A 23,594-nucleotide genomic window follows, 5' to 3' on the forward strand; every position below is an offset into this window, starting at 1 on the left:
TCCAGGACCCACAGGATCAGGGAAAGCACCGAGGGCCAAGACAGAGAAAGACGCCCCCCCAGGGAGGCGGAGAGACAGAGGCTGGGATTCCGAGACCAAGAGGGAGCCCTGAAGGATTAGGGCCCAGAAGCGACGGGGGAGACCAAGCGCGGCAAACATGGGGTGGGGGGTCGGAGGCCCAGCCCCCACCGGGCTGCGTGCAGAGGGTTTGAGGCGGCCCGCCCTCCAGCCCACACCCCCTACCTCCATGAAGTCCTTCCTCTGGCTGGAGGCCCGCAGCGCCGCGGGGAGGCCGCGGCCGGACTTCTGGTCCCAGTGCTGTGTGTGTGACAAACACGGGGCGGCGGTGAGCCCGGCCCCAGGCCCCAGAGCCGAGCACCCCGGCCTCAGCCTCGGGGCCGGCGGGGCCACTGCTCCCCGGCGTGACGCGCACGGCCCCGGCCTCACCTGGCCCTCATGGAGGCGCTTGCCCGGGCTGGTCTCCTCGGGGTGGTAGAACCACTTGACGCGGACCACCATGTTGCTGCCCCAGGACTCCCACATGCTCTGGATGCGACCGATGTAGGGCAGGTTGGGGCGGCCGGCCGACAGGAACACAGCGCAGTCCCCGATGCGGATCATTTCCTTGCCGCGCACGATGGCCTTGTAGAACAGCTTGCGGGCCTTGCCCTTCATGCCGCGGCGCTGTGGGACACGCGTGTCAGGGAGGCCCGGGCCGGTCCCCAAACCCTGGGGCTCTGCAGAGGGCGGGGTGGGAGGGAGGAGGCCCCTTGCTTGCTCTAACTGGGGGGGACCCCTTCCCCTGCCCATGCTGGGTGTCCAAGAGGGGCTTTACCGACACCAAGGACCTCAGCTAAGAGGGACCTCCAGGACCGTCTGGGTGGCTCAGTCGGTCAAGCTCAAGTCACGATCCCCCCCCCCATTAATGGGTTCGAGCCCCGCGTCGGGCTCTGTGCTGAGAGCTCAGAACCTGGAGCCTGCTTCGGATTCTGTGACTGTCTCTCTGCCCGCCCCCTCCCTCAAAAAGAAAAGCATTAAAAAAGAACAAAAAAACTTCGGGACCTGCACCTCCCCGTCCTGGAGTAGTGCGGGCACACGCCTGGCAGACCCGCACCTGCGGTCCACAGGGCTCGCGGTGGCCGTGCCCTGGGCCCGGCAGCCCCCTGTGGACTGGCGGTTTCTAGACCGTGCCGGTGGGGGACAGGACAGGGAAGCCCAGGGGCTCGCACTTGGCCTCTGGACAGAGGGCGTGGCTCCACCCCCCACAGCCGGCACACGCCATTCGGGCCCCGGGGCCACAGGGCACTTGCTGCACAGCCTCGTTCTACGTCCCCGCAGGCAGCGTGGGGCTGGGAGTCGGCCACCTAAGTGGCCCGAACCAGGGGCGACGGAGTAGGGGACGTGGGCTGAGGGCCGTCACGGGGACGGTGCCAGACCCCAGGGGAAGCCCCTGAAGTCCGTCCGGGGCCCGCAGGAGCCAGCACCAGACTCGCATCTGCCAGGCCCGTCGCGTGCCGGGCTTTTCTTAGTCACTCGACAAACATTTCCCGAAGCCTGCTCAGTGCCCCGGCCTGGGCCAGCATGGGGACAGACACGCGCGTTCCGAGGAGGGAAGAGACGGCCTGTCATCAGGACCCCAAACCCATCAGAGCCCCAGGCAGCTCTGGGGCCTGTCACTGTCCCTAGGGCCAAACCTCCAGGATCCAGGCCTCTGCAAAGCTCTGCCCTCTGGTGACCCGCCGTATCCTCTCTTCAAACCAAGATCTAAAATCACTTTGCCATTTTCGCATCGGCTGCCAGATGACTCAAAGCCAATTTGCCCCAACAGGAGAAAACTACGTGCCAATTTCGAACTTTCTCCAACAAGCGCTTTTTCTACTTTTAATTCATTGGATCCCTGAGGGTGATGGATTTTCAGAGGTCCTTGTCACTGATTTCTGCTGCGTCCTGTGAACTGCTCAAATGCTTTTCACTTTTCAGCTCAAGGCTGAAAATAAATTCAAGGTGAGGAGGACGGCTAAGATTTCTACACCAACTCCTCTTTGGCCGCCGTGACATGCCCGGCACCCGCCGGCTACTCCCTTCTCACAGAGCCGCCTCACTCCATGCGGTCCCCGGGGGGGCTGATCCCGCCCTTGCAGTGAGCACAGGACTCGGTGTGGACACCCTGAACGTCCTGCCCTCCCGCTGGTGTTATGACTGGCTCAGAAGCGGGCTCGGCACACGAGCCAAGAGCGTTCTATCAGCTTTCGCTTGAGCCCCCTGCAAAAAGACACTTCCTCTCTAGTGCCACTTCCGAGCCGGGAGCCACTGAGGCTGCTTGCTGCCAGGAGGGAAGGGCTGTCTGAGCAGGAGACCGGCGCAAAGGCAGGAAGGGGAAACGGAAGCCTGGACTGTGGACCCACAGGGAGGCCTGAAGACGGCCCTTCAGACCCCTGGGCTCCAGCTGTACCCGAAGCCTGGAATTTTCTGTTAAAGTGGCCACTAAGCTCTGCCCTGTGCTCCGTCCGCTGCAGCAGTAAGAACCTCGGCATTACTAGTAAATCTGCAAGTGGCAGATGCTAAAATATGCAACGAGTCGGTCACGGTGAAGGCGAGACGGCAGGGATGTGCCGCCTTCAGCTCAGAAGCTGTCACTCCTCAATACGTCCCAATAAAGCACCTGCTGGGATCAGAGCTCCAGGGGGCCTGGTCAGGAGAGTCAGGGAAGGTTCTACATGTTCAACTCTGCCGTCCCCGGCGGTGGCCCTGGTGAGAGAGGAGCTCTCATCCGGGGCCAGCAATCCAGGTGGGCTTAACGTCAGACGACCTGTGCCCCACAGCGTCAGAGACGCAGGCTGTCTGCCCCAGGTTCAAGTTAGTGCCTCAAAAGCAGGGACGCCCTCAGGAGAGTGGGTGCCGACTGCTTCCAGATACCCTGCTCTGTACCCCCATTCTGAGGAGCCCTCTGGGGGACTCTAACTGCCCCTGGTGTCACTGGCACAAGGGGCCCCAAAAAACACGAAGATGGAAACCCCCAAGCTGGGGTCCTCAGAGCTCCCCCCAATTTTTCTGGCCTCGTTGAACCCAGGGAGCTAACACAACACGAATACACCAGCAGCTTCCCGAGGTCCCGAGAGGTGCACGGTCAGACGCCCCCCCCCCCCCAAAGCTCATCACTGTCGACCCCCAATTCCCCACACCTGCCCTGGCGGGAAGCGGCTCTGGAGGGGAAACAGACCCGGGGGGCATCACGCCAAGCCCACCTCAGATGTGGCCTCAGGGGGCCTGGGCCAGGGAGACAGGCACCGCAGGGGAACCTGTGAGCCGTACCCGTGGACGAGGGGCACGGGGTGGACCAGTGACCACGGGGCTGTTCCCCACCTGCAGGCGGGAGCCTCACGGTGCCTGTGTGGGCGCACAGGTACGTGTGTGGTGCGCGGCCGCGGGTGCACACGGGTGAGCTGGCAGGGCTCCTTCTGGAGAACCGTCCTGTCTACAGAGGTGGCCACGGGACCCAACCAGAACCTTCTCCCTTTGGCTAGCTTGTGGGTGAGGGGACACCCGAGCCAGCCAGGCAGGGAGACCACCCCAGCCCTCCGCTGCCATCAGAGAGGAGCAAGTGCCTCTTGCCGGGGTTGCCACACGGTCAGCCCGAGGCCCGGAGCCCTCGTGCCGCTACACACGACGCCCCCACCGAGACAGGCTGTGGGGCCACGGGGTTCTGAGACCCCCTGCGGGGCGACCTGCTGGAGGGGACGGCATCCGTCCCCGCGTGTTCTCTCGCTGGGCCCGAGACCGAGGGCGGCGCTACTCCGCGGAGGAGCCGGCAGAGGGGACGCGCTCGGGCGCCCCGAGACTCGGGGGACCCGGGTATGAGACGGGGTCCCCGGCCTCACCCCAACCCGCCCCGTGGGGGGCCCGAAGGGGGGGCACACGGGGGGGGGGGGGCCGGCCCGCCGGAGAACACCACGTCCGGACCCTCCGCTACCTGGGTGGGCTTGCCGAACCACTTCCAGAGCTGCCGCGCGGGCAGGAAGGCGGCGATCTTGGGCCGGTTCTCCACGGACGGCAGGCGCTGCCGCTTGGCCAGCTCCTTGGTGGTGGGGAGGTGGACGCCCTCCCTCTTCTTGGGCCGGCTCTTGGCCGCGGCCTGAGCCTTGGGCTGCAGAGGCTGCGCGGGCTGTGGCGGGGGCGCCTGGGGCGGGGGCGCCGGGGCCTTCTTGCCCGGAGAGGGGGCAGAGGAGCGAGCCTTGCCCGCCTGCTTGGGCGCCTTGCCGGGCAGGGCCGGCGGCGCCGAGGGGCCGGCCGCGGCGGGAGGCGCCGCCTCGTCGTCTGAGCTGCAGGAAGAATCGTCCGTGGTGGAGGAGGAGGAGGAGGAGGAGGAGGACGAGGAGGACGAGGAAGACGAGGAGGAGGAGGAGGACGAGGAGGAGGATGAGGACGAGGACGAGGATGAGGACGAGGACGACGAGGAGGAGGAGGAGGACGAGGAGGAAGAGGACGAGGACGAGGAGGACGAGGACGAGGACGAGGAGGAGGACGCCCTGGAGCTGGAGGCGCTACAGTTCCGGCCGCCGCCGCCGCCTTGGCCCTCCTCCTCCCCCTCGGTCTCTGAGCTGCTGCTGCTGCTGCCACTGTCGCTGCTGCTACCGCCGCTCTCCGACTCCTCGGCCCCGTCCTGCTCCGCCTGGCCCTTGTCCGGGCTCTTGGGCTCACCCGAGTCCTCGAACTCGAGCCCGGCCCCGGGCTCCTGGGTCAGGTCGCCGTCCCCGGACTTGGGCCGGGCGGCCTTGGGCTCGCCACTGCCTGTGGCCGGCGGGTAGCCGCCCAGGCCCAGGAGGCCCTTGGGCTCCTGCCAGCCCCCGGCTCCGGGGTCATCCCGCAGAAGCAGGGCCTCTTTGGCCTTCTTGCTTTTGGGCGACGTCACACCCTCGTGGTCCAGCTTGACGAGCGGCTCGGCCTCCTCCCCGGGCCTCCGGGCGCCCTTGGCGGCCGCCTCTTCCGCGGCCCGGGCCTTCTTGGGCTTGGGGCGGGTGGCGGGCATGGCGATGGGCATGGCGACGAGGGGGGTGGGGGCCAGGACCGCAGCGGGGGCCGGCAGCTCCCCAAAGGGCTCAGGAGCCGGGCAGCTGGTGAAGGTGGACGGGGCGGGGCTGGCCTGCGGGGCTGCCGGGCGAGCCTTGGGGGCTTTGGCTCGCTTGTCCGCGGGTTCTGGGGGGCTCTTCTTGGAGCCTGGGGTGCTGATGGGCTCCAGGGCCAACGGGGTACTGGGGACCTCCTCTGTCGGGCCCCCCTCTTCCAGGACGGCGGCTCTGTCTAGAAGAGAAAAGGAACAAGCTTACGTGAGGTCAGGGCAGCGAGGGGCTTCCCGAGCCCAAAAGCCCGGTTTCTGCGCTGGCCCTGCTGCTTCCTCTGCGGTGACCGGGTGCTGGGCCTGGACGCTGCCTGCTCTGGGCCCAGGATGAGCGACTCTCACATCGCTCTCATCCCACGTGTGGTGACCCCCAAGCGGTCCTTGGCAGCCTCGGCTCTTAGCACCTGTCTCTGGATTCTGGCGTGAACAACTCGGCTGCCCAGAAGTCAGCTCTGCCCGAGGCAGATGAACGCTGACTCCCTGAGCCTCAGTGTCTCACTCTATCAAAGGGTCCGAGCGGCCCTGCAGCTGAGTTCCCACAGAGGGGGGGCGCAGTCTCTGCGCGCAGACCCCACGGTATCCCACGTCCGCAGCAAGTCTCCCACATGCCTGCACCTGCCCCTGTGCCTCGGCCGAGGCAGAGCTGGGGTTAACGTACCACTCTTGGCTTTGGTGCTGGGTTTCCGCCCACGCCCTCGTGCCTTGGTGCCCGGCTCCTCGGACCCTGGCGTGCCCCCGTCTTTGCTGTCCCCGGTGTCTTTGCTGGTCTTCCGGCTGCGGCGCTTGGCACTTGGCACCAGGAGGGCTGGGGACGGCTCCGCACCTGCGGGAGAGGGACACGGTGGCTCAGGCCTGGGTCTCTGCTCTCCCAGCCACCAGAGCATCATCCATCGCGGGGGACAGGGACCGGAAGGCCCTGCGGCTGAATCCGCTCGGCCTGCCCGGAGGGGCCGTGCAGCTGGAGAGGGGGACTCCCTCTGCAGGGACGCAGCTCAGGGGTCTGCAGGCACAAAAAGCTCCACAGGGGTCCCCGAATGAATGGACTGGGTGGGAGTGAGCAAAGTTCCACTCTCGTGGGTTCTATAACCCACTTGGAGGATGCTCAAAACCACAGACCCCCCGGAGGTCCAAGTCCCGGCTCTGCCTCTAACTAGATGTAGGACCCCAGGAAGAGTCATTTCCCTCCTTGACGCTGAGCTTCGTATCGGTCAGTCACGGGGAATGGGATCTCTGGATGCGCAGGACGAAGCCAGGAACTCCGTGCTCTCGTGGACATGTGAAGCCTGGAACCATCGGGAACAGTGCCCGACCAGCCTCGACGGCCTGGACTGCTCGGGGACGCAGACCTGGGGAGCCCGGGAGCCCCTCCCCCAAGCCGACCGTGGGAGCCCCACCCGTGGCTCCTGCCATTTCCATTCCACGGGTGCAAACGGTCGGAACGGTGGCCAGAGCCCAGGGCTGGGCCCACAGGGGAGCCGGTGGGGACGTGGGGGTCACCCCTGCCAGGGCAACAGGACCGCCACTCACACTGGATCTTATAGTCGGGAGGCAGAAGGCGGATGTGGGAGAGGGGGATCCTCCCCGTGTCCCCGTCATCGAACTCCACTGTGATCAGGTCCCCGTCGTCCTCGAGGCCTAGCAAGCCTGTTGGCAGAGGGGCAGGGTCAAGGACGCCAGCGGACCCCCGCTCTCCGGTGCCCACAAGGGCAAAAGGGGAGCAGAAACCAGCCGGTGAGCAGCTCTGGGCCTGTACCACGTATCCAGTGGTACAGAATGTGAGTCTTAGAGTCTTGTGGTCCAGCAGGAGCACTGGCACCTGCCATTCCACCGAGCGTGTGTCCTGACTCGCTCCCAAGACCCTCCCGAGAGCACAGGGAAGCAAGAGCAGGGGCGGGAAGCCTGCAGGCCGGACCTGGTGGGTCAGTGGCCGACTGCGGGAGCGGGGCATTTCCCAGACCACCACCTGCACAGTGGAGGGCTATCCCCTGCTGCTGGGGGCCTGGGAGGGGGCCTGCTTCACAAGGGAGCCCTGCCAGGCTCAGGCCCAAGCGCCTCTGTAGCCGGGGGTCAGGGGACCCCAACACCGGACAGGCTGAGGGTTTACGCCTGGGGCACAGGAGAGGTAGGTGGGTTCCCCAAACCCCAAGGACTGTCTGCCGGCCGGTGGCAGGAAGCCACGGGTAATGGGGACCAGGGGTCGCCACAAAACGTGCCTGTCGATGCACAGGCCTTCCCATCTGCTTAGTACAGACCACCTGACCCGAGAGGCCAGCCTCTCAACGAGACAGACACGGACCAGAGAGGTCAGGGGGCTGAAGAGCACAGAACCCCCGAAGAGACGGCAAGGGCAAGTCAGGAGAAAAGGGAGCTGCAGAAACCCAAACGTGGAAACAGTCCTTTCTCCGCAAAGTTTATGAAAAGAGAACACGGATACCAGCAAATGTGGTAAGAAACAAAATCAGATAAAAACAAGAAGACAGGACACAAAAAGTTGGGGGAAAAAGAAACATGCAGAGAATAAGAAAAAACTCTAGGAATTTCTTACACGACAGCAGGAATTTCAAAACTTCAGTAGATGGAAGGGCCAGAAGGTCGGGGTTAGTTGAGGAAACCTCCCCAGAGGTTGAACAAAAAGGTGAAGAAACAGATGATAGGAATAAAGATAACAGGCACTGCAGGCCAGCACGCGGTCCCAGGGAGGGCTGCAGGGGACAGGGAGTGGCTCCTGGAGAGCCACACACGGAGTTTCCAGAACAAAGGAAATTTGCTTCACAAAGCCCTCAGGCCCCAAACACCCAGCAACACACACACAGAGACACTCAGAGACACATACACAGACACACACACACACACACACACACACACACAGACACACACACAGCCGTGCATAGAGACATGCACAAAAACAGATATACACAAAGACAGACGCGCACATATTCACACATGTACAGACACACACAAACCCACATGAAATTCCAGATCTAGGAATAACGAGAACACCCTCAAAGTTTCCAGAGAGAAAGCAGGGCTCCTACAAAGATGTAGTTTTAACAATGACATCAAATTTAGACGTCAACAGCCAGATAAAAACGGAAGGCACAGTGACTTTGAAAATTATTTCCAACCTTGACTTTATCCCCAGCTCAACTATCTTTTGAGAACATGCCAAAATAAAGCCATCTCAAGCATGCGTGTACTAGAGGGATTTACCTCCGAGGATCCTCTCTCAGAAAGCTACAGAAAGATTCTCCATGGAAACGAGGGAACGGAACAAGGAAGAGAAAGACGGGGATGAAACACAGGAGCTGGAGAAATGGAATTCTGAGTGATCCCCAGGGGACGGACCAAGGGTGACCCTGCCATGGTCTCTCTGGGGCAGGGGGGCGGGGGAGACTTCCTGCCCGGCATCCGTGTTCCACCTCCTGGGTGGGTGTGGATGTCAGGCCGCAGCGGGTACACTGTATCTGCCATCTGGCTGTCGGTCTGAAGAACGAACATCCAGAGCTCAGCTCCTGGAAACGTCAGTTTTGCACCGTGTGAGGATCTGTGGTTTCTGTCCAACACCTGCAGCTTCTGGGGCACCTGTTATTTATGTCAGCCTTGCCTCCCATCTCTTACTTGGCTAACAACACCCCGGTTTTCCCGGGGTGGCCACCGTCTCCTCTCCCGGGTCACAAGTGGAATCAGAAAGCCAACCTCACTTGCTGGTGTCGGGAACGAGCCCGTGACCCAGGCTCAAGGACGAGACTCACAGCAGCCGACGAAATCCACGTGACCCAAGCCAGTTTCGGGGGCCCCGTCCTACGTGTCCCCATATGGGAAATGAGAGCAATTCCCCCGACGGCAGGACCTGTTAATCTGGTGCGACACCGTCCCCGAGGAGCTGGGTGTGAAGCCGGCGCAGCCGAGAGCGGACCGAGGGCCGGGCCGGGCCGGCCCTGCCGGAAGCCACGCGAGGAAATGGGGGAATGAGGGGGAGGATGGGGGGGGGGTGCCGAGGATGCCTCACCTCGGACCACGGTGCCCGGGTAGAGGCAGCGGTACTGCTGGCTCCAGTAGGCTGCGATCCTGGTCCCTTGTGGCAAGAAGCGCGTGGAGGCCGGCCTCACGTCGTTGATCTGCGAGGGCGAAGGATTGAGTGCCAGGGGTGACCGGGAACAGCCCGGCCCCCAACCGCCCGGCGGCCCCGCCTCCCCTGCCCCCCTCACCGCCTCCTGCAGCAGCTGCTCCAGACAGTAGATGTGGGGCCGGTTCCCACGCTCGCCCTCCACCACCACACGGTATCTGCAAGGCCACGGCAGGCGCGGTGTGAGGTGACGGAGACGGCGGCCCCTCCCGGAGGAACCCTGCACCTCAACCACCGGCCCCAGCGGCGCCAGCTCTGCCTCCCAGACCGCTCGGATGGCACGTCAGAGCCTGGGGAGCTGCTGGCGTGCGGTCTGAACCTGGCGCGAGGCTCTCCCCTCTGGGCCTCGGTTTCCTCATCTGTACAGCTAGGGGGTTCAGATCTGAGAGAGGCCAGCACAGACCGGCTGGCCACACCCACTGGGGCCTCCCTCAGCGGGCACCGCCCTCCCGGGCACCGTTCACCTGGTTCTAGGGAGAAGCAGTCGCAGCTCAGAGAAGCAAAGCAACCCGCCCGTAGAGGCCCAGCAAGGCCCCCTGGACCCTGGACTGGGGGAGGGTCCGCAGGCCCTGAGGCCGGTGCCACCCCCCGCCCAGGCCCCCACTCACATGTCTGGCGAGTGCACCGTCTGCACGTGCCCGGCATACAGCAGCTTATCATCCATGGGGATAAGCACACGTAAGCCGTCTTTCAGCTCGTCCTTGTCGATGACGCAGGAGCGCGGGGCTGCAGGGGGACACGCAGGGAGGCAGGGCTGGAGCCAGGGGGCAGCCGAGAGACCCTCCTTCCGCGCCCAGTGCCTCCCTTCCCCCAGGCCTGCCGGGTGGCAGGGATGCCCCCCTGCAGGGACATGTGGGGGGGCCCGTGCGCAGCCCCTCCCCTCCTGGCCCAGGCCCCTGCAGAGATCCCAGGCAGGTGTGAATCAAGTGTGATCACCTACACAAGCCACCCTTCCTCCACCCAGAGACCACCACCCTTGGGGCCTGGGCGTGAGGCCCCAGGTCCTCAGCCCGTCCACCGCTGCCTCTCCCACCAGACCTCCAGGACTTTCCACTGGTGTTTTCTCTTCCTGGAATGCTGTGTGTCGCGGTGGAAACCAATCCCCACCTTGGCCAAACTTCCAGGCCAGGCTCTCCGCGTTCCTCACCTGTCCTCAGCTGAAAGCTGCCTCTCCCCCCCCGGCTTAGAGGCCAGCCCCTCCGGAACCCCCACACCAGATGTTCCCCATTTTCCTTTTCCACACTGACCACACTGCTCTGGATTCCAGGGCTCCCTCCTCCTGCCTTGTGAGACCTTGAATCTGGCCCCACCTTGTCATGACCCACACGGCTCGCTGGCTGGCCCGCTTGTTTCTTCATTCCTGCCTGCACGCACACCCCTGCCACAGCCTCACCATGGGCAGAGTGGACACCCACCCCTTGTCGCTGAGTGTAGCCGTGAGACTTCCTCCGGCCAATGGCACAAGGGTGGGAGTGATCAAATACTGATTCTGAATCTAGGCCTCCAGAGGTCTGGTCAGCTCCCACTTTCCCTCGTGAGCCTCTGGCAGTACGGCCCCAGGAAGAGCACGCCCTGGCTCACCCACAGGCCCAGGGGGTGAACGGCCCCGGAGTGGAGCTGACCCTGTGTCTGTGGACCTCCAGCTGTCCTGCTGTTGTGGCAACAAGCCCAGGCGAGGTCAGCCCGGCTGCCTTACAGACCACTGAGACCCATAATGGATACCTACTACCAGCTACCACTGGGTAACTCTTTGTTACATGGCAACAGCTGACTGATACACTCCCAATCAGGTGATTAAGTTCCCCAGCCCTGCACATCCTCTTGTTCCACACCCGCCCTACCCAATTCACATCCTCAGTCTCTCCTCAGAGCTCCACACCCCTGGGTCCAGGTGCCAAGTGTATGTCATTTACCCGGATGTTCTCCAGGCACCTCAGACTCCAGCCAGCAAAGTGTGGCATGTGATCTCTCCCTGCTCCCCCTACACGCCCACCCCACCACCACCCATACTCACTCGTTCTGGTCTGCTCACACAGCCCCTCTCTCCCTCGCGACGTGCTCAAACCCACCCCATATCCCTCCGTGCTGCCCCTGCCACCATCGCTCACCGGATCCCCACAAGGGCCTCCCTACCTGGACTCCTTTCCCCCTCAGGGCCACCCCCAAGTCATTCTATACAAAGCAGTCAGAAAGCACTTTCCAAAGCCAGTCCGACTGTCCTCATCTACTTCCAGTCGTGGACAGCTTCTTATTTTCATTAGGGCAAACTGTGACCACAGCCCAGAGATGGGGCCGTCTGCCTCTCCCTCCTCCCCCACCCAGCTTACTAAACCAGAGCCAAGCCGGCCTCTCTGGGTTTACCACAGATACCATGCCCCCACCCAACCTCAGGGCCCCTACACATGCCCACTCCCTGGGGTAGCTCAGCCCCCGCCCACTGCTTCCCCAGGGGGACCTCCAGCCACCCCCCCCCACCCCCCCCCCCCACCCCCCGCCACACGCTCTGGGCCTGAGCCAACAGGGCATCGAGGGCACTTACCTGGAGTCAGTGGCCGCTCCGCAGCCCCACCACGTGGCAGGTGCTCATCCTCAGAGAAGCTCGAGTCCTGATTGGGCTCAAAGTCCTCCTCTGCAGCCATGCTCTCCATCAGCTTGCTCACGGCTCCCCCCTTCCCCCGGTTCTGGGGACAGAGCACAGCAGACCCACGGCTCGGGGCACGCCGTGCAAGTCCCACTGCTTAGGACCCTCCCTGGAAACCCCGGAGTCTCGGTCAGGCTGCAGGGGCATCTGCCACGTGAGTGGTGCGGGGCCGAGGGGGTGGTGTCCGTGAGATCGGCAAGCAACCCGAGTGGCCTGGGCCTGCGTGGGCTGAGGCAGCACTTCCGGACACAAATAGGGGGGGGGGGGGGGGGGCGGAGCCTAGGGTCTCAGTCACTTACATGTCCAACTTCGCCTCAGGTCATAATCATGGCTTGTGGTTTCTAATCCCGCATGGGGCTCTGTGCTCACAGCTCAGAGCCTGGAGCCTGCTTCGGATGGTCTCCCCTCTCTCTGCCCCTCCCCCTCTCATGCTCTGTTTCTCTCTCTCAAAAATAAACATTAAAAAAAAAAAAAACAAAACAACAGCCTGCTGGGGACAAGGTGGTGTGGGGGGTGGGCACGCCCAGCATGCCCCATCTGGGAGGGACCTATGGGAACCTGGCTCCTGGGGCACCGCGAGCCTCACCTCCTTTTTCACCTCCTTCCCTTTGGCCTTGGCCTTGCTCCTCTTGGCAGTGGCCGGAGAGCTGGTGTGGGGCGCCCGGGCCTCTGGGGGCAGGGCGGGAACACGGGGCGGGGGCAGCGCCGCCCCTCCTGAGCTGGCCTCCTTCCCCTTCTTCTTCTGGGGGAGGAAGCAACAGAGGTGCCATCACAGGCCGTCCTCGCCATCCCGGGAAAGGAACGAAACCCCTTCCCTCCCCTCCCCCAAATACGTTTTTCATCTTTTCTTCATCTTAACTGCTTCATTATTACTATATATTGCTTATTGTAAAAAAAAAAAAAAAAAAATCACCAAAGGGCATATAGGTGCAACTTCCTCTCCAATGAATCCTGTCAAGTGCACAGCGCTAACTAGAGTCACTAGTGGCTGTGTGGTGTACCCTTCCAGAGCTTTCCAAAAGCACATACAACGGAGTAAATACACAGGCTATGAAGATACATTTGTGCACAAACGGCATTTTTTTTAACACAAATGGGAATTTGCCAAATGTCCTGCTTTGCAACTTTCCCTCCCAAGTGTGTCTGATATAGAGACTGCTTAGCTTTGTTTTTAACAGCTGCTCAATGTGCAGCTGTGGGAGGGGGCGCCATTCATTCAACCGCCCCCCCACAACCCGGTGATGGATGCATCGGCTGCCTCCATTTTAACACGCTTCCAAATGAAGCCACAAAAAACCAGGATGGTGCCGGGTGGTCCCACAGGCACGTTCCTGGAAGAAGGGCGAAGACCCTTTCGGCTGCGGCGGGTCACTTGGGGCGTGCCTGAGTAACTCTGCGCTCAGCCACGCCCACCCCAGCTCCAAGCCCCGCCCCCAGGTGGTAAGGGGCAAGGGGCCGCTCGCTGAGTATTGGTCCGCATTCAGCCACGCCCACCCCAGTCTGAGCCTCGCTGCTCCCCGCCCCCACCACAGGGCCGGGTGGAGGCTCCGCGGATTCTCTGCACTCAGCCCCGCCCCCCACGGTGGGGTGAAGGGGCCGCTACTCGTCCCCGCAGCCTCGAAACCAGTCCAACCCCACGGGCATGGCTTCGTTTATCAGAGCAAAGCACTGGAAACAACCTGTCTGTCCTGCGGCCTGTCAGGGAAACACTGGGGCATCTACAGATACAGTTACAAGCTTTTGCTACAGCGTCTGAGAGTCCTGCTCCAGGAAGAGGCAGGGGGCGCCTCGCCAGGACGACAAAGTGGGGATACTTGGCGCCAGAAGGAAGCTCAGACTATAATCTCCGTGACCCAGGGGAGGTGGGCGGCAGGGGGCAAGGGGTAACTTTATGCTTTTTAAAAGACACATTCCTGAAACAAAACAACCAAGTCAAAGGACCGGAGGATGTGGGAAATTAAGAAATATAAAAAAAACACTGGACAAATGTTACCAAGACCACAGCGGAAGTCACAACTTCCTATCAGACAAGTGACATTCGCAGCAAACAGCATTATAAGGGTCAAAACAGACAGTGTTACAGGGATAGGAGGTATTCAGTCTGGATCCCCATTTGGGAGAGGGAAATACATATATGATTATATTTTCTTGTTTCTGATGCATCATGCCTTAATCCTGTTCACATTTCTGAAATCGGAAGGCATCCAGGGGGTCGAAGGAACCACCTTTCTCCACAAACACCTGCTGAAAACGGACAGCTCACTGAATGGGCGTCTACCTTCGCAGCTGTGCACATGGGGCCAGCAGAGGACAGCAAGCAAAGTTCTGAGTGGACTCGTATTTGCTTCCTTTTCTGTATCCTCCAAGGCAGTGTTATCATCAGGTTATCACTGAGACCTCTTTCTTTCCCACTGATGAGAGAGCCCATTTCTGGGAAACTTATTATTATTATTCGAGTAAGAAAAGAACTCCAACAAGCTCTGTACCCAGAACAGACATGGTCACTGCCATGGTCATTACGGCAGGAAAATACCATCCTCAACCCAATCACCGCATGGTTGATGGCAGCGGAGAATGAAAACCAAGGGGTGGGTGCAGATGGAGGGATGTTATTCAGCCATTTAGAAATATTGATTTAAAAAAAAAAAAGTAAAATAAGGCTGATGGCAAGTGGGAATATCCGAGTCTAAAAAAGCAGGATACAAAAGCGGGTCTCAAAACACTATGAACAGTGGTTGCTCCTGTGGTGACTTCACTGGCATCTGATTTCTTTTGTTGACAACTAGTCTCTCCTGTTCTAGTCTCTTACTGTGTCATCAGAAGGCTGGGATTGGGTGAGCCCCCGATCTTCTCCCCAGCAGAAGGTACCATATCTTGGCAAAGGGCCCAGGGGGCAGCATGGCCCGGGGCGGGTGTTCAAAGCTTAGCTGGGACGCTCAGTAGCTGCCGTGACCTTGGGCAAGTGACAAGGCCACCTGTGCAGTTAACATGAGTAACCTACCTCGCGGGGTTTTGTGAGCACTCTGTTGGGACACAGTAAGAAACACCTACTTGGTCTCTGCCCCTGGTTCCTGACAAAGAGCTCCTGAACCCCTTGGAATTTCCTGGATCACAGGAGAGTCTTTTGTCCTAATGAGGCGACTGTGGGTAAGTCCCTAGCTGGCCTCGGAACGGGGGCGGCTCACGAGAAACACCAAGCCAGGAGAGGCCAGGAACTCTGAGTTCCAATGTCCCCCATCCTCCGGGGCAGGGAGAGGGTCCAGAGATGGAGTTAATAACCGATCCTGCCAACGTGACGAAGCCTCCATAAAACCCTGAACGACGGGGTTTGGGGAGCTTCCAGGTCGGTGACGGTGCTGGAGAGGCGGCGCACCGGGAAAGGGCACTGACGCCCACACCCTTGCCCCATCCCTTGCCCTGGGCATGTCTTCTGTCCGGCTGTTGCTGAACCGTATCCTTTCTAGTAAACAGTAAGTGAAGTGCCTCCCAGGGGTTCTGGGAGGCCCCCTGGCGAGTTACAGACCCTGAGAAGTGGGTCTTGGGAACCCCCAGTACACAGCTGGTGCGTCCGCCAGAAGCACAGGTGACACCCTGAACTTGGAACTGGCGCGCAGAGTGGGGGCCGGGCCCTCTGCCTGTGGGGTCTGTGCCAAGCCCGGGGAGTCGGGGCCAGAAGTGTCGTGAGTGGAGAAAAGGAGTTGTCCTTCACCAGTCGAAGTAGCAGAGGTGCTCAAGGGGTGGGACCTGGCCTGGGCCCTGCCTCAGACCATCTGGTGTGATCACCATGAGCTGTACATACTGTTCCAGCACCTTCCCTCCGAGGCCCGGAGAAACCTGAGAGGGCTTCAGCTGTGGGCAGACAGGTGGGCACCAATCACCGTGGACGACACCGGAAGACAGCCACTTCCTCACTAGCCCCGTCACCGGGAAATCAGTGCCAAGCCTCATCCCTCTTCTCGACTTCCTACATAGAACATCACCAGTATTTGAGAGATCGTCCTCCATCGGGGACGGGGATGGGGAGGTCTGAATGCAACCAACCAAAGGGGGTGGCTTCCTAGCAGCCAGTGCAAGAAGGGTCTGACTGTCCTACGGTTCTTAGAAAGCAAGCATTTTAGGGGTACCTGGGTGGCTCAGTCGGTTAAGTATCCAACTAAGGTTCGGGTCATGATCTCATGGATCATGGGATTAAGCTCCGTATCAGGGTCCATGCTGATAGCACGGAGCCTGCTTGGGATTCTTTCTCCTCTCTCTACCCCTCCCCAACCTGTGCGCACGCTCTCTCTCAAAACTGAATAGGGGCGCCTGGGTGTCTCGGTCGGTTGAGCGTCCAGGTTTGGCTCAGGTCACGATCTCATGGTTCGTGAGTTCGAGCCTTGCGTCAGGCTCTGTGCTGACTCAGAGCTTGTTTCCTATTCTGTGTCTCCTTCTCTCCTGCCCCTCCTCTGCTCCCACTCTGTCTGTCTCTCTCTCTCTCAAAAATAAATAAACATTTAAAAATTTAAGGGGCGCCTGGGTGGCTCAGTCAGTTGAGTGGCCGACTTTGGCTTGGTCATGATCTCAAGGTTCATGGGTTCGAGCTCTGCATCAGGCTCGCTGAGGTCAGCCTGTAAGTGCAGAGCCAGCTTCAGATCCTCCGTTCCTCTCTCTCTGCCCCTCCCCTGTCACTTATGTCCTCCCAAAAAATAAACGTTAAAAAAAAAAAAAATGGAGGTGTCCAGTGTTTTGATAACGGCACTCAGGGGTCCCTGCACCTCACTCACACGTGAGGACTGCGCCTGAGACGGGAAGTAAGAGCCCCTCTGAGGCCGGGTCTGAACGCCCACTGCCGGCAGGGCTCCAGGGGCCCGTGGCTGGGAGGAGTCAGGCCCGCCTTCGGGGCCCCCTCCCGCTGCTCCCACCCCCACACTGAGGGCCCTACCTTTCTGGGGTCCTTCCTGTCCTTGGCGCGGCCGGTGTCCTTTCGAGGGCTCAGCGGGCCACCCTTGCCGCAGCGGCTGGGCTTGGTGGCCGCGGGGGCCGCGCTGCTGGGCGCCGGAGCCGCGGCCGAGGCGTCGTGCAGGAAGATGCGCTCGCTGCGCCGCCTTGTCCACAGGTCGTCATCGCTGGCCTCGGGCCCCGCCTCGAAGCCAGGCTCCTTGGCGCCCCGTAGCCTGCGGGCCTTGCGCCCTTTCTCTGCCGCCAGCTTGGCCTTGTCGGGGCCGGCGGGGCCGGGGCCCCGGGCGCTGGGTGCGGGCGTGACCAGGGAGGGGCCCGGCTCCCCCAGTCCCTTCTTGGGTCGCAGCAGCCCGGCAGGCGACCGCTTCCGCACCTTGACCTCACTCTCCGAGTCCGTGTACTCAAACTCCGTGCCTGGATGCGGACAAGGGCAGGGGCTGTGGACGGGGGCTCCTGGGACCCTTGCTTCCCACCCACCCAGATGCCCTGGCCACCAGCAGAAGGCCACCGTCCCACCCTTCCTCCAGGGCACCTCGCTGCCCACGGGAGGCTTCTTGTATCCAGGAGAGGAACAGAGGCCCAGAGGAGGAAGACTCACCTGCCACACACCTGTGAGTGGCAGGTCCTGCTGGCCCCGCTGCTGTCCCAAACCCCCCTTGGCTGCCCAGACTCAACTCCCTGGGAATGTGACAATCCCTGCCCGGGGCCCCCATGAGCTTCCCCACTGCCTCCTGCATGCCCGGTGGGAATCCCAGAAGCCAGGGCAGGCTGGGGAGGGCCCGAGGCCCTGCAGGGGCAGCAGGTCCACAGGAGGCATGCGGAAAGCCCGTGTGAAATCCCCAAGCCGGGTGGGGCCTCTCCTCTACTTCCTGGTGCCTCTTCTCAAGAGCTGGAAGGTCCCTGGCACCCGCTCCTCTTCTAGAGGGCAGGCCTCACCAAACTCAAAGCCCTGGGGCCCAGCTGCCTCCTGTCAGCCGAGGCTCGCCCTTCCGGCAGACACGAGGCCAGCCTTGATCCCAACCCTCGAGCCCCTGGGCTCCCTGAACACAGACCCTCTCCCCAACACCCCGCTGTGCTCTGTCCCTTCCAACCTCCGGGCCTTTGCTGCTGCTGCTCCCTCTACCTGGGGCACCATTTCTCTCCTGACCTCGACCTGGAAATCCGCGGCCTCCTAGCGGAGAAGACACACTGAGCACCTGGGAAGATCCTCTGTCCACACCTCCATCACCACAGGCACACACCCCACTGGAGGGGGCTCCCATCCATGTCTGTCTATCCGGTCCTGCCCTGTGCCCCGGATGCAGATCCCCAGTTTTACTACCGCAGGCCTAATGACCCCTGGGAAGCCAACAGCCTGCCCACAAGGCCTCCTCCGGGAGGCCGGGTCCCATCGCCCAACAGATGCAGCCAGGCTGGGAGGGGGCACACTCCGTGGGAGGGACCCACTTGCAAAGCTTAATGATCCCATTAATTAAGCTTTTGTTAACGGACTTTCCACCGCACAGGGAGGCAGCTAGGGGCTCTCATGGCTGATGAGGGTGCAGGCCATAAAAGGCTGGGGTTCTGCTGCCGGGTTTGACCCACCTGATGACAGCCCTCTGCAGAAAGCCAGAAGGAAACCCCCAGGCAGCGAAACGCTGCAGGTGAGCCGCGTAGGGAGCAGGGCCAGAGAACGGACAGAGCAGCGACGGGCAGCGGACACTTGCAAGTGTGGAGTAAGGTCGGCCCGGGGGACAAATACTTATGAAGCCAGTGGGGCAGCATGAATGGTGCCTGGGACACAGGAAACGGGCTCTGTGAGGGGACAGGCCTGTCCTAGAGTAGGGACACGCAGGAAGCCCAGAGAGAGGGGAGGACGTGCCGAGCCCTCACCGCCCACAGGGCCGCGGCAGGGAGCAGAGTCCGTGTCTGTGATGCCCACCCAGTGTCCTGTGCTCCTGCCTCCGCCCCCAAGAAATATGGTAACAAAGGAGAAACAGACAACAGAAAGCACAAAAAATATAAAACAGAAGGGTGAGACCCAAAGAGATTGCAAGTCAAAGGATGGAAAAGACAACCCATCCAAACACTAACCAAAAAGAGCTGAATAAGCATAAATATAAACATCAGACAAAACTGCCCTTCCTTAAGACAAAACTTGTTACTAGAGACAAAGGATATATTTACATAATAAATGGCCAACTCACTAGGAAGATACAACAATTCACAAACATACATGAGCATAATCCAGAAATAGGTAAAAAAAGATTATACGCTATGACCAAGGGGGATTTATTCCAGGAATACAAGGTTGGTTCGACGTGTAAGAAAATTAACGTGAGGGTGCCTGGGTGGCTCAGTCAGTTGAGCGTTTGACGCTTGGTTACGGCTCACGTCATGCTCTCACGGTTCACAGGTTCAAGCCCCATGACCAGCTCTGTGCTGACAGTGTGAAGCCTGCTTGGGAATCTGTCTCTCCGTCTATCCCTCTGTCCCCTCCCCTGCTCACTCACCCTCTCGCTCTCTCAAAAATAAATAAATATTTTCAAAAAATCAGTGTAATATACCGTAATAAAGGACAAAAACCACAGGAATACCTCCAGAGACGCAGAAGAAGTCACTGACCAAACCTAACACCCTTTCGTGATAAAATCAAACTGGGAAAAGGAAATTCCTTCCACCTGACAAAGACAGCCATATGAAAACCACCAGTAACATCATACCTAATGGTGGCAGAATGAATATTATCAACCCCTATGATCAGAAGACAAAGACACCTGTTCTTGCCGCTTCAGTTCAACATTGTACAGAATTTTGTAGCCAAGGCAATTAGGCTACAAAAAGAAAGAAAAGGTATACCCATCCGCCGCTCTATTTGCAGATGACATGATCTTGTATTATAGAAAACACTAAGGAATCTACTAAAAACCTATTAGTACGAACAAATGAGTTCAGCGAGGTCACAGGATACAAAATCAATATACAAAAACCACTAGCATTTCTATACACTGGCAGTGAACACTCCAAAGATGAAAAGAACCCATTTACAATAGCATCAGAAAAACAAATACTTAAAACTAAGTTTAACAAAAGGAGTCCTAGAGTTGTACAGTGAAAATTATGAAATGTTGTCGGCAAAAATTAAAGACACAAATAGGTGGAAAGACGTCCCATGTTCCTGGATTTAAAAACTTCCATTGTCAAGATGCCAACACTCCCCGATTTAGCACCATTCCTAATCAGAATCCCAGGTGGCTTTTTTGCAGCAATTCACAAGCTAATCCCAAAATCCCTATGGAATGCAAACGACTCTGAGGCACCAAGACAATCCTGAAAAAGGAGAACAAACATGGAGGACTCCTACTTCCCAATTTCAAAGCTTCCTGCAATAATTCCTCCAGTAATCAAGACAGGATGCTACTGGGCTAAGAACAGACATAGAGATCAATGGACTAGAACTGAGGGTCCAGAAGTAATCCTTCATATTTAGGTTCCGCTGATTTTTCACAAGGGCACCAAGAGTTTGCAATGGGAAAAGAACGGACTTCTCAACACACAGGATACTGGGCCAAATGGATCTTCACGTGCAAAGGCCCCTCCATCACTCCATACACAAAAAATCAACTCAAAATGGATCACACACCTAAAGGTAAGTCACAAACCATAAAACTCTTCAGTGAAAACAGGACTAAATCTCTGTGACCTTGGGTTAGGCAATACTTGTTTGCATAAACGCCCGAAGTGCAAGTGATCTCTCTGGACTTCATGCAAATTGGAAACCGTTATTTCAAACAATCCAAGAGAATAAACAGACAACTTACAGAATGGGAGAAAACACTTGCGAAGCACAGTCAGAGTTACAGCCAGAATGTACAAAGAGCTCGTAACAACAAAATGACAACCCAATTAAGAAATAGGGATTTAGGGGCGCCTGGGTGGCGCAGTCGGTTGAGCGTCCGACTTCAGCCAGGTCACGATCTCGCGGTCCGGGAGTTCGAGCCCCGCGTCGGGCTCTGGGCTGATGGCTCAGAGCCTGGAGCCTGTTTCCGATTCTGTGTCTCCCTCTCTCTCTGCCCCTCCCCCGTTCATGCTCTGTCTCTCTCTGTCCCAAAAATAAATAAACGTTGAAAAAAAAAAAAAATTAAAAAAAAAAAAGAAAGAAATAGGGATTTGAGGGGCGCCTGGGTGGCGCAGTCGGTTAAGCGTCCGACTTCAGCCAGGTCACGATCTCGCGGTCCATGAGTTCGAGCCCCGCGTCACGCTCTGGGCTGATGGCTCAGAGCCTGGAGCCTGCTTCCGATTCTGTGTCTCCCTTTCTCTCTGCCCCTCCCCCGTTCATGCTCTGTCTCTCTCTGTCCCAAAAATAAATAAATGTTGAAAAAAAAATTTTTTTTTAAAGAAATAGGGATTTAAATAGGCACCTCTCCAGACACACGGACGGCTGAGCAACATGAAAGGCTGCTCACCGTCATCGGGAGAAATGCATATCAAAACCACAAAACAACGTAACGACAAGAAGGGGGATATGAAGAAACTGGAACTCTCACAGGCTGTTGGTGGGAATATAAAATGGTGAGACCACTTTCAAAAACGGTTTGGCAAGTCCTCAAAAGGTTAAACGTTAAGTTACCAAATAACCCAGTGATTTTACCCTTAGATTTGTAGCCAGAACAGGGGCGCCTGGGTGGCTCAGTTGGTTACGCATCCGACTTCAGCTCGGGTCATGATCTCACGGTGTGTGAGTTCGAGCCCCAGGGCGGGCTCTGTGCTGACAGCTCGGAGCCTGGAGCCTGCTTCGGGTTCTGTGTCCCCTCTCTCTCTGACCCTCCCTCTCCCCCCCTCTCAAAAATGAATAAACATTGAAAAACAATGCAGCCAGAACTGAAAACATGTCCACACAAAAACGTGTACATAAATATTCAGAGCTGCATTATTCACGACAGCCCCCAAACAGAAACAAAAACAAAAGAGTAGATAAACAAAATGTGTGTGGTATACTCATAAAATGGAGTATTATATAGACATAAAAAGGTTTGAAGTCACATAAGAAGAAACAGGTCTTTATGAAGGGTCTTTATCTATTAAAGGAGTTGGATCAACAGTTAATGACCTTCTAAAACAGAAAATGCCAAGCCCGAATGTGGTCACTGTTGAATTCAACGAAACATTTAAGGAAGAAATTATACCAATTCTCTACCATCTCTTCCAGAGGACAGAGGCAGAAGGAATACTTCCTAACTCATTCCACGAGGCCAGAATTATCCTAATACCAAAGCCAGACAAAGAAAACTACACATCGATATCTCCCATAAACATAAATGCAAAATATCAACAAAATATTAGCAAATCAAATCCAGCAATGTATGAAAAAAGTATACGCCACCATCAAGTGAGATGTATCCCAGGTACGCAGGGTTTGTTCAACATTCAGAAATCAAAAACAATTAATGGAGTCCATCACATCAACAGGCTAAAGAAAAGTCTCATGATATTAACAGAAGCGGGAAAAGCACGTGACAAAATTCAACATGCATTCATCATAAAAACTCTCAGTAAAGTAAGCACAGAGGAGAACTTCCTCAACATCTACAAAAACCTTACAGCCAGCATCATATTTACGGGTAAGAAACTATAGAGGCTTTTCCACTACGATCAGGAACAAGGCAAGGTTGTCCCCTCTCACCACTCCTTTTCAAGATGATAGAAGTCCTTGCTAATGCAATAAAAAAAAAAAAAAGGTATATTGATTGGAAAAGAAGAAATAGAACTATCTTTGTTCACAGATGCCATGAGTGAGTATCTATGTAGAAAATCTGAAAGAATAAACCCAAAAAACCTCCTGGAATTAATAAGCAATCATAGCAAGGCTGCATTTTACAACCTTCACATACCAAAGTCGAACAAGTGGAATTTGAAATTTAAAACACAATACTGTCTATATTAGCACTCCCCAAAATGAAATATCTAGGTTAAATCTAACAAAAGATGTACAGGAGCTATGGGATGGAAACTACAAAACTCTTATGAAAGAAATCAAAGAAGACTTTCCATGTTCATGGATAGGAAGACTTGAGATTGTCAAGATGCCAATTCTTCCCATTTTGATCTATAGATTCGATACAATCCCCCCCAGAAGTGGACATCAACATACTAATGCCAAAGTTTATATGGAGAGGCAAGAAACCCAGAATGACCAACTCAATATGGAAGAAGGACAAAGTAAGAAGACTGACAGTACATCACTGCGAGACCTAGTATAAAGCCACAGTAATCCAACGAGATACTGACAAAAGAACAGATCAATGGCACAGAATAGAACCCCAAAAGAGACTCCCATAAATTTAATCACATAATCTTTGACACGGAGTAAAGGCAATACAATGGAGAAAGGAGATGTTCTTTCAACAAATGGTATGGGAACCACTGGAGATCCACACGCGAAAAAGTGAACCTAGACACAGAACTAACATCTTTACAAAAATTAACCCAAAATGGATCACAGGACTAAATGTAAAATGCAAAACTCAAAAACCCCTAAAAGAAAAGGTAAGAGAAATCCAGATGACCCTGGGTTTGGCAGTGAATTTTCAGATACGACACCCAAAGGACAATCCACGAAAGCTGGGCTTCCCTAAAAGTAGAAATTTCTGGTTTGTGAAAGACACCATAAAGAGAATGAAAAGACAAGCCAGAGACTAGGAGAAAATATCTGCCAAAGACACACCGGATAAAGGTCCGTTCTCCAAAACAGATAAAGAACTCTTAAAATTCAACATTAAGAAAAGACCCCGATT

At 57.5% G+C, this 23,594-nt stretch overlaps 1 protein-coding gene across 1 annotated transcript in view; it reads right to left on the reverse strand.

Annotated features, from left to right (window-relative positions):
* The window catches only part of TNRC18 (trinucleotide repeat containing 18), an 88,151-nt gene that overhangs the window by 1,296 nt on the left and 63,261 nt on the right, over positions 1-23,594 (reverse strand). The window contains 11 exon segments of the mRNA XM_047837565.1: positions 244-318; positions 448-684; positions 3,971-5,298; positions 5,775-5,939; positions 6,644-6,760; positions 9,126-9,234; positions 9,325-9,400; positions 9,851-9,968; positions 11,782-11,923; positions 12,470-12,625; positions 16,805-17,235. Of these exon segments, the coding sequence (XP_047693521.1) occupies positions 244-318; positions 448-684; positions 3,971-5,298; positions 5,775-5,939; positions 6,644-6,760; positions 9,126-9,234; positions 9,325-9,400; positions 9,851-9,968; positions 11,782-11,923; positions 12,470-12,625; positions 16,805-17,235 (2,954 nt within the window).

This window comes from Prionailurus viverrinus, chromosome E3 (assembly GCF_022837055.1).
Source record: "Prionailurus viverrinus isolate Anna chromosome E3, UM_Priviv_1.0, whole genome shotgun sequence".
NCBI lineage: Eukaryota > Metazoa > Chordata > Mammalia > Carnivora > Felidae > Prionailurus > Prionailurus viverrinus.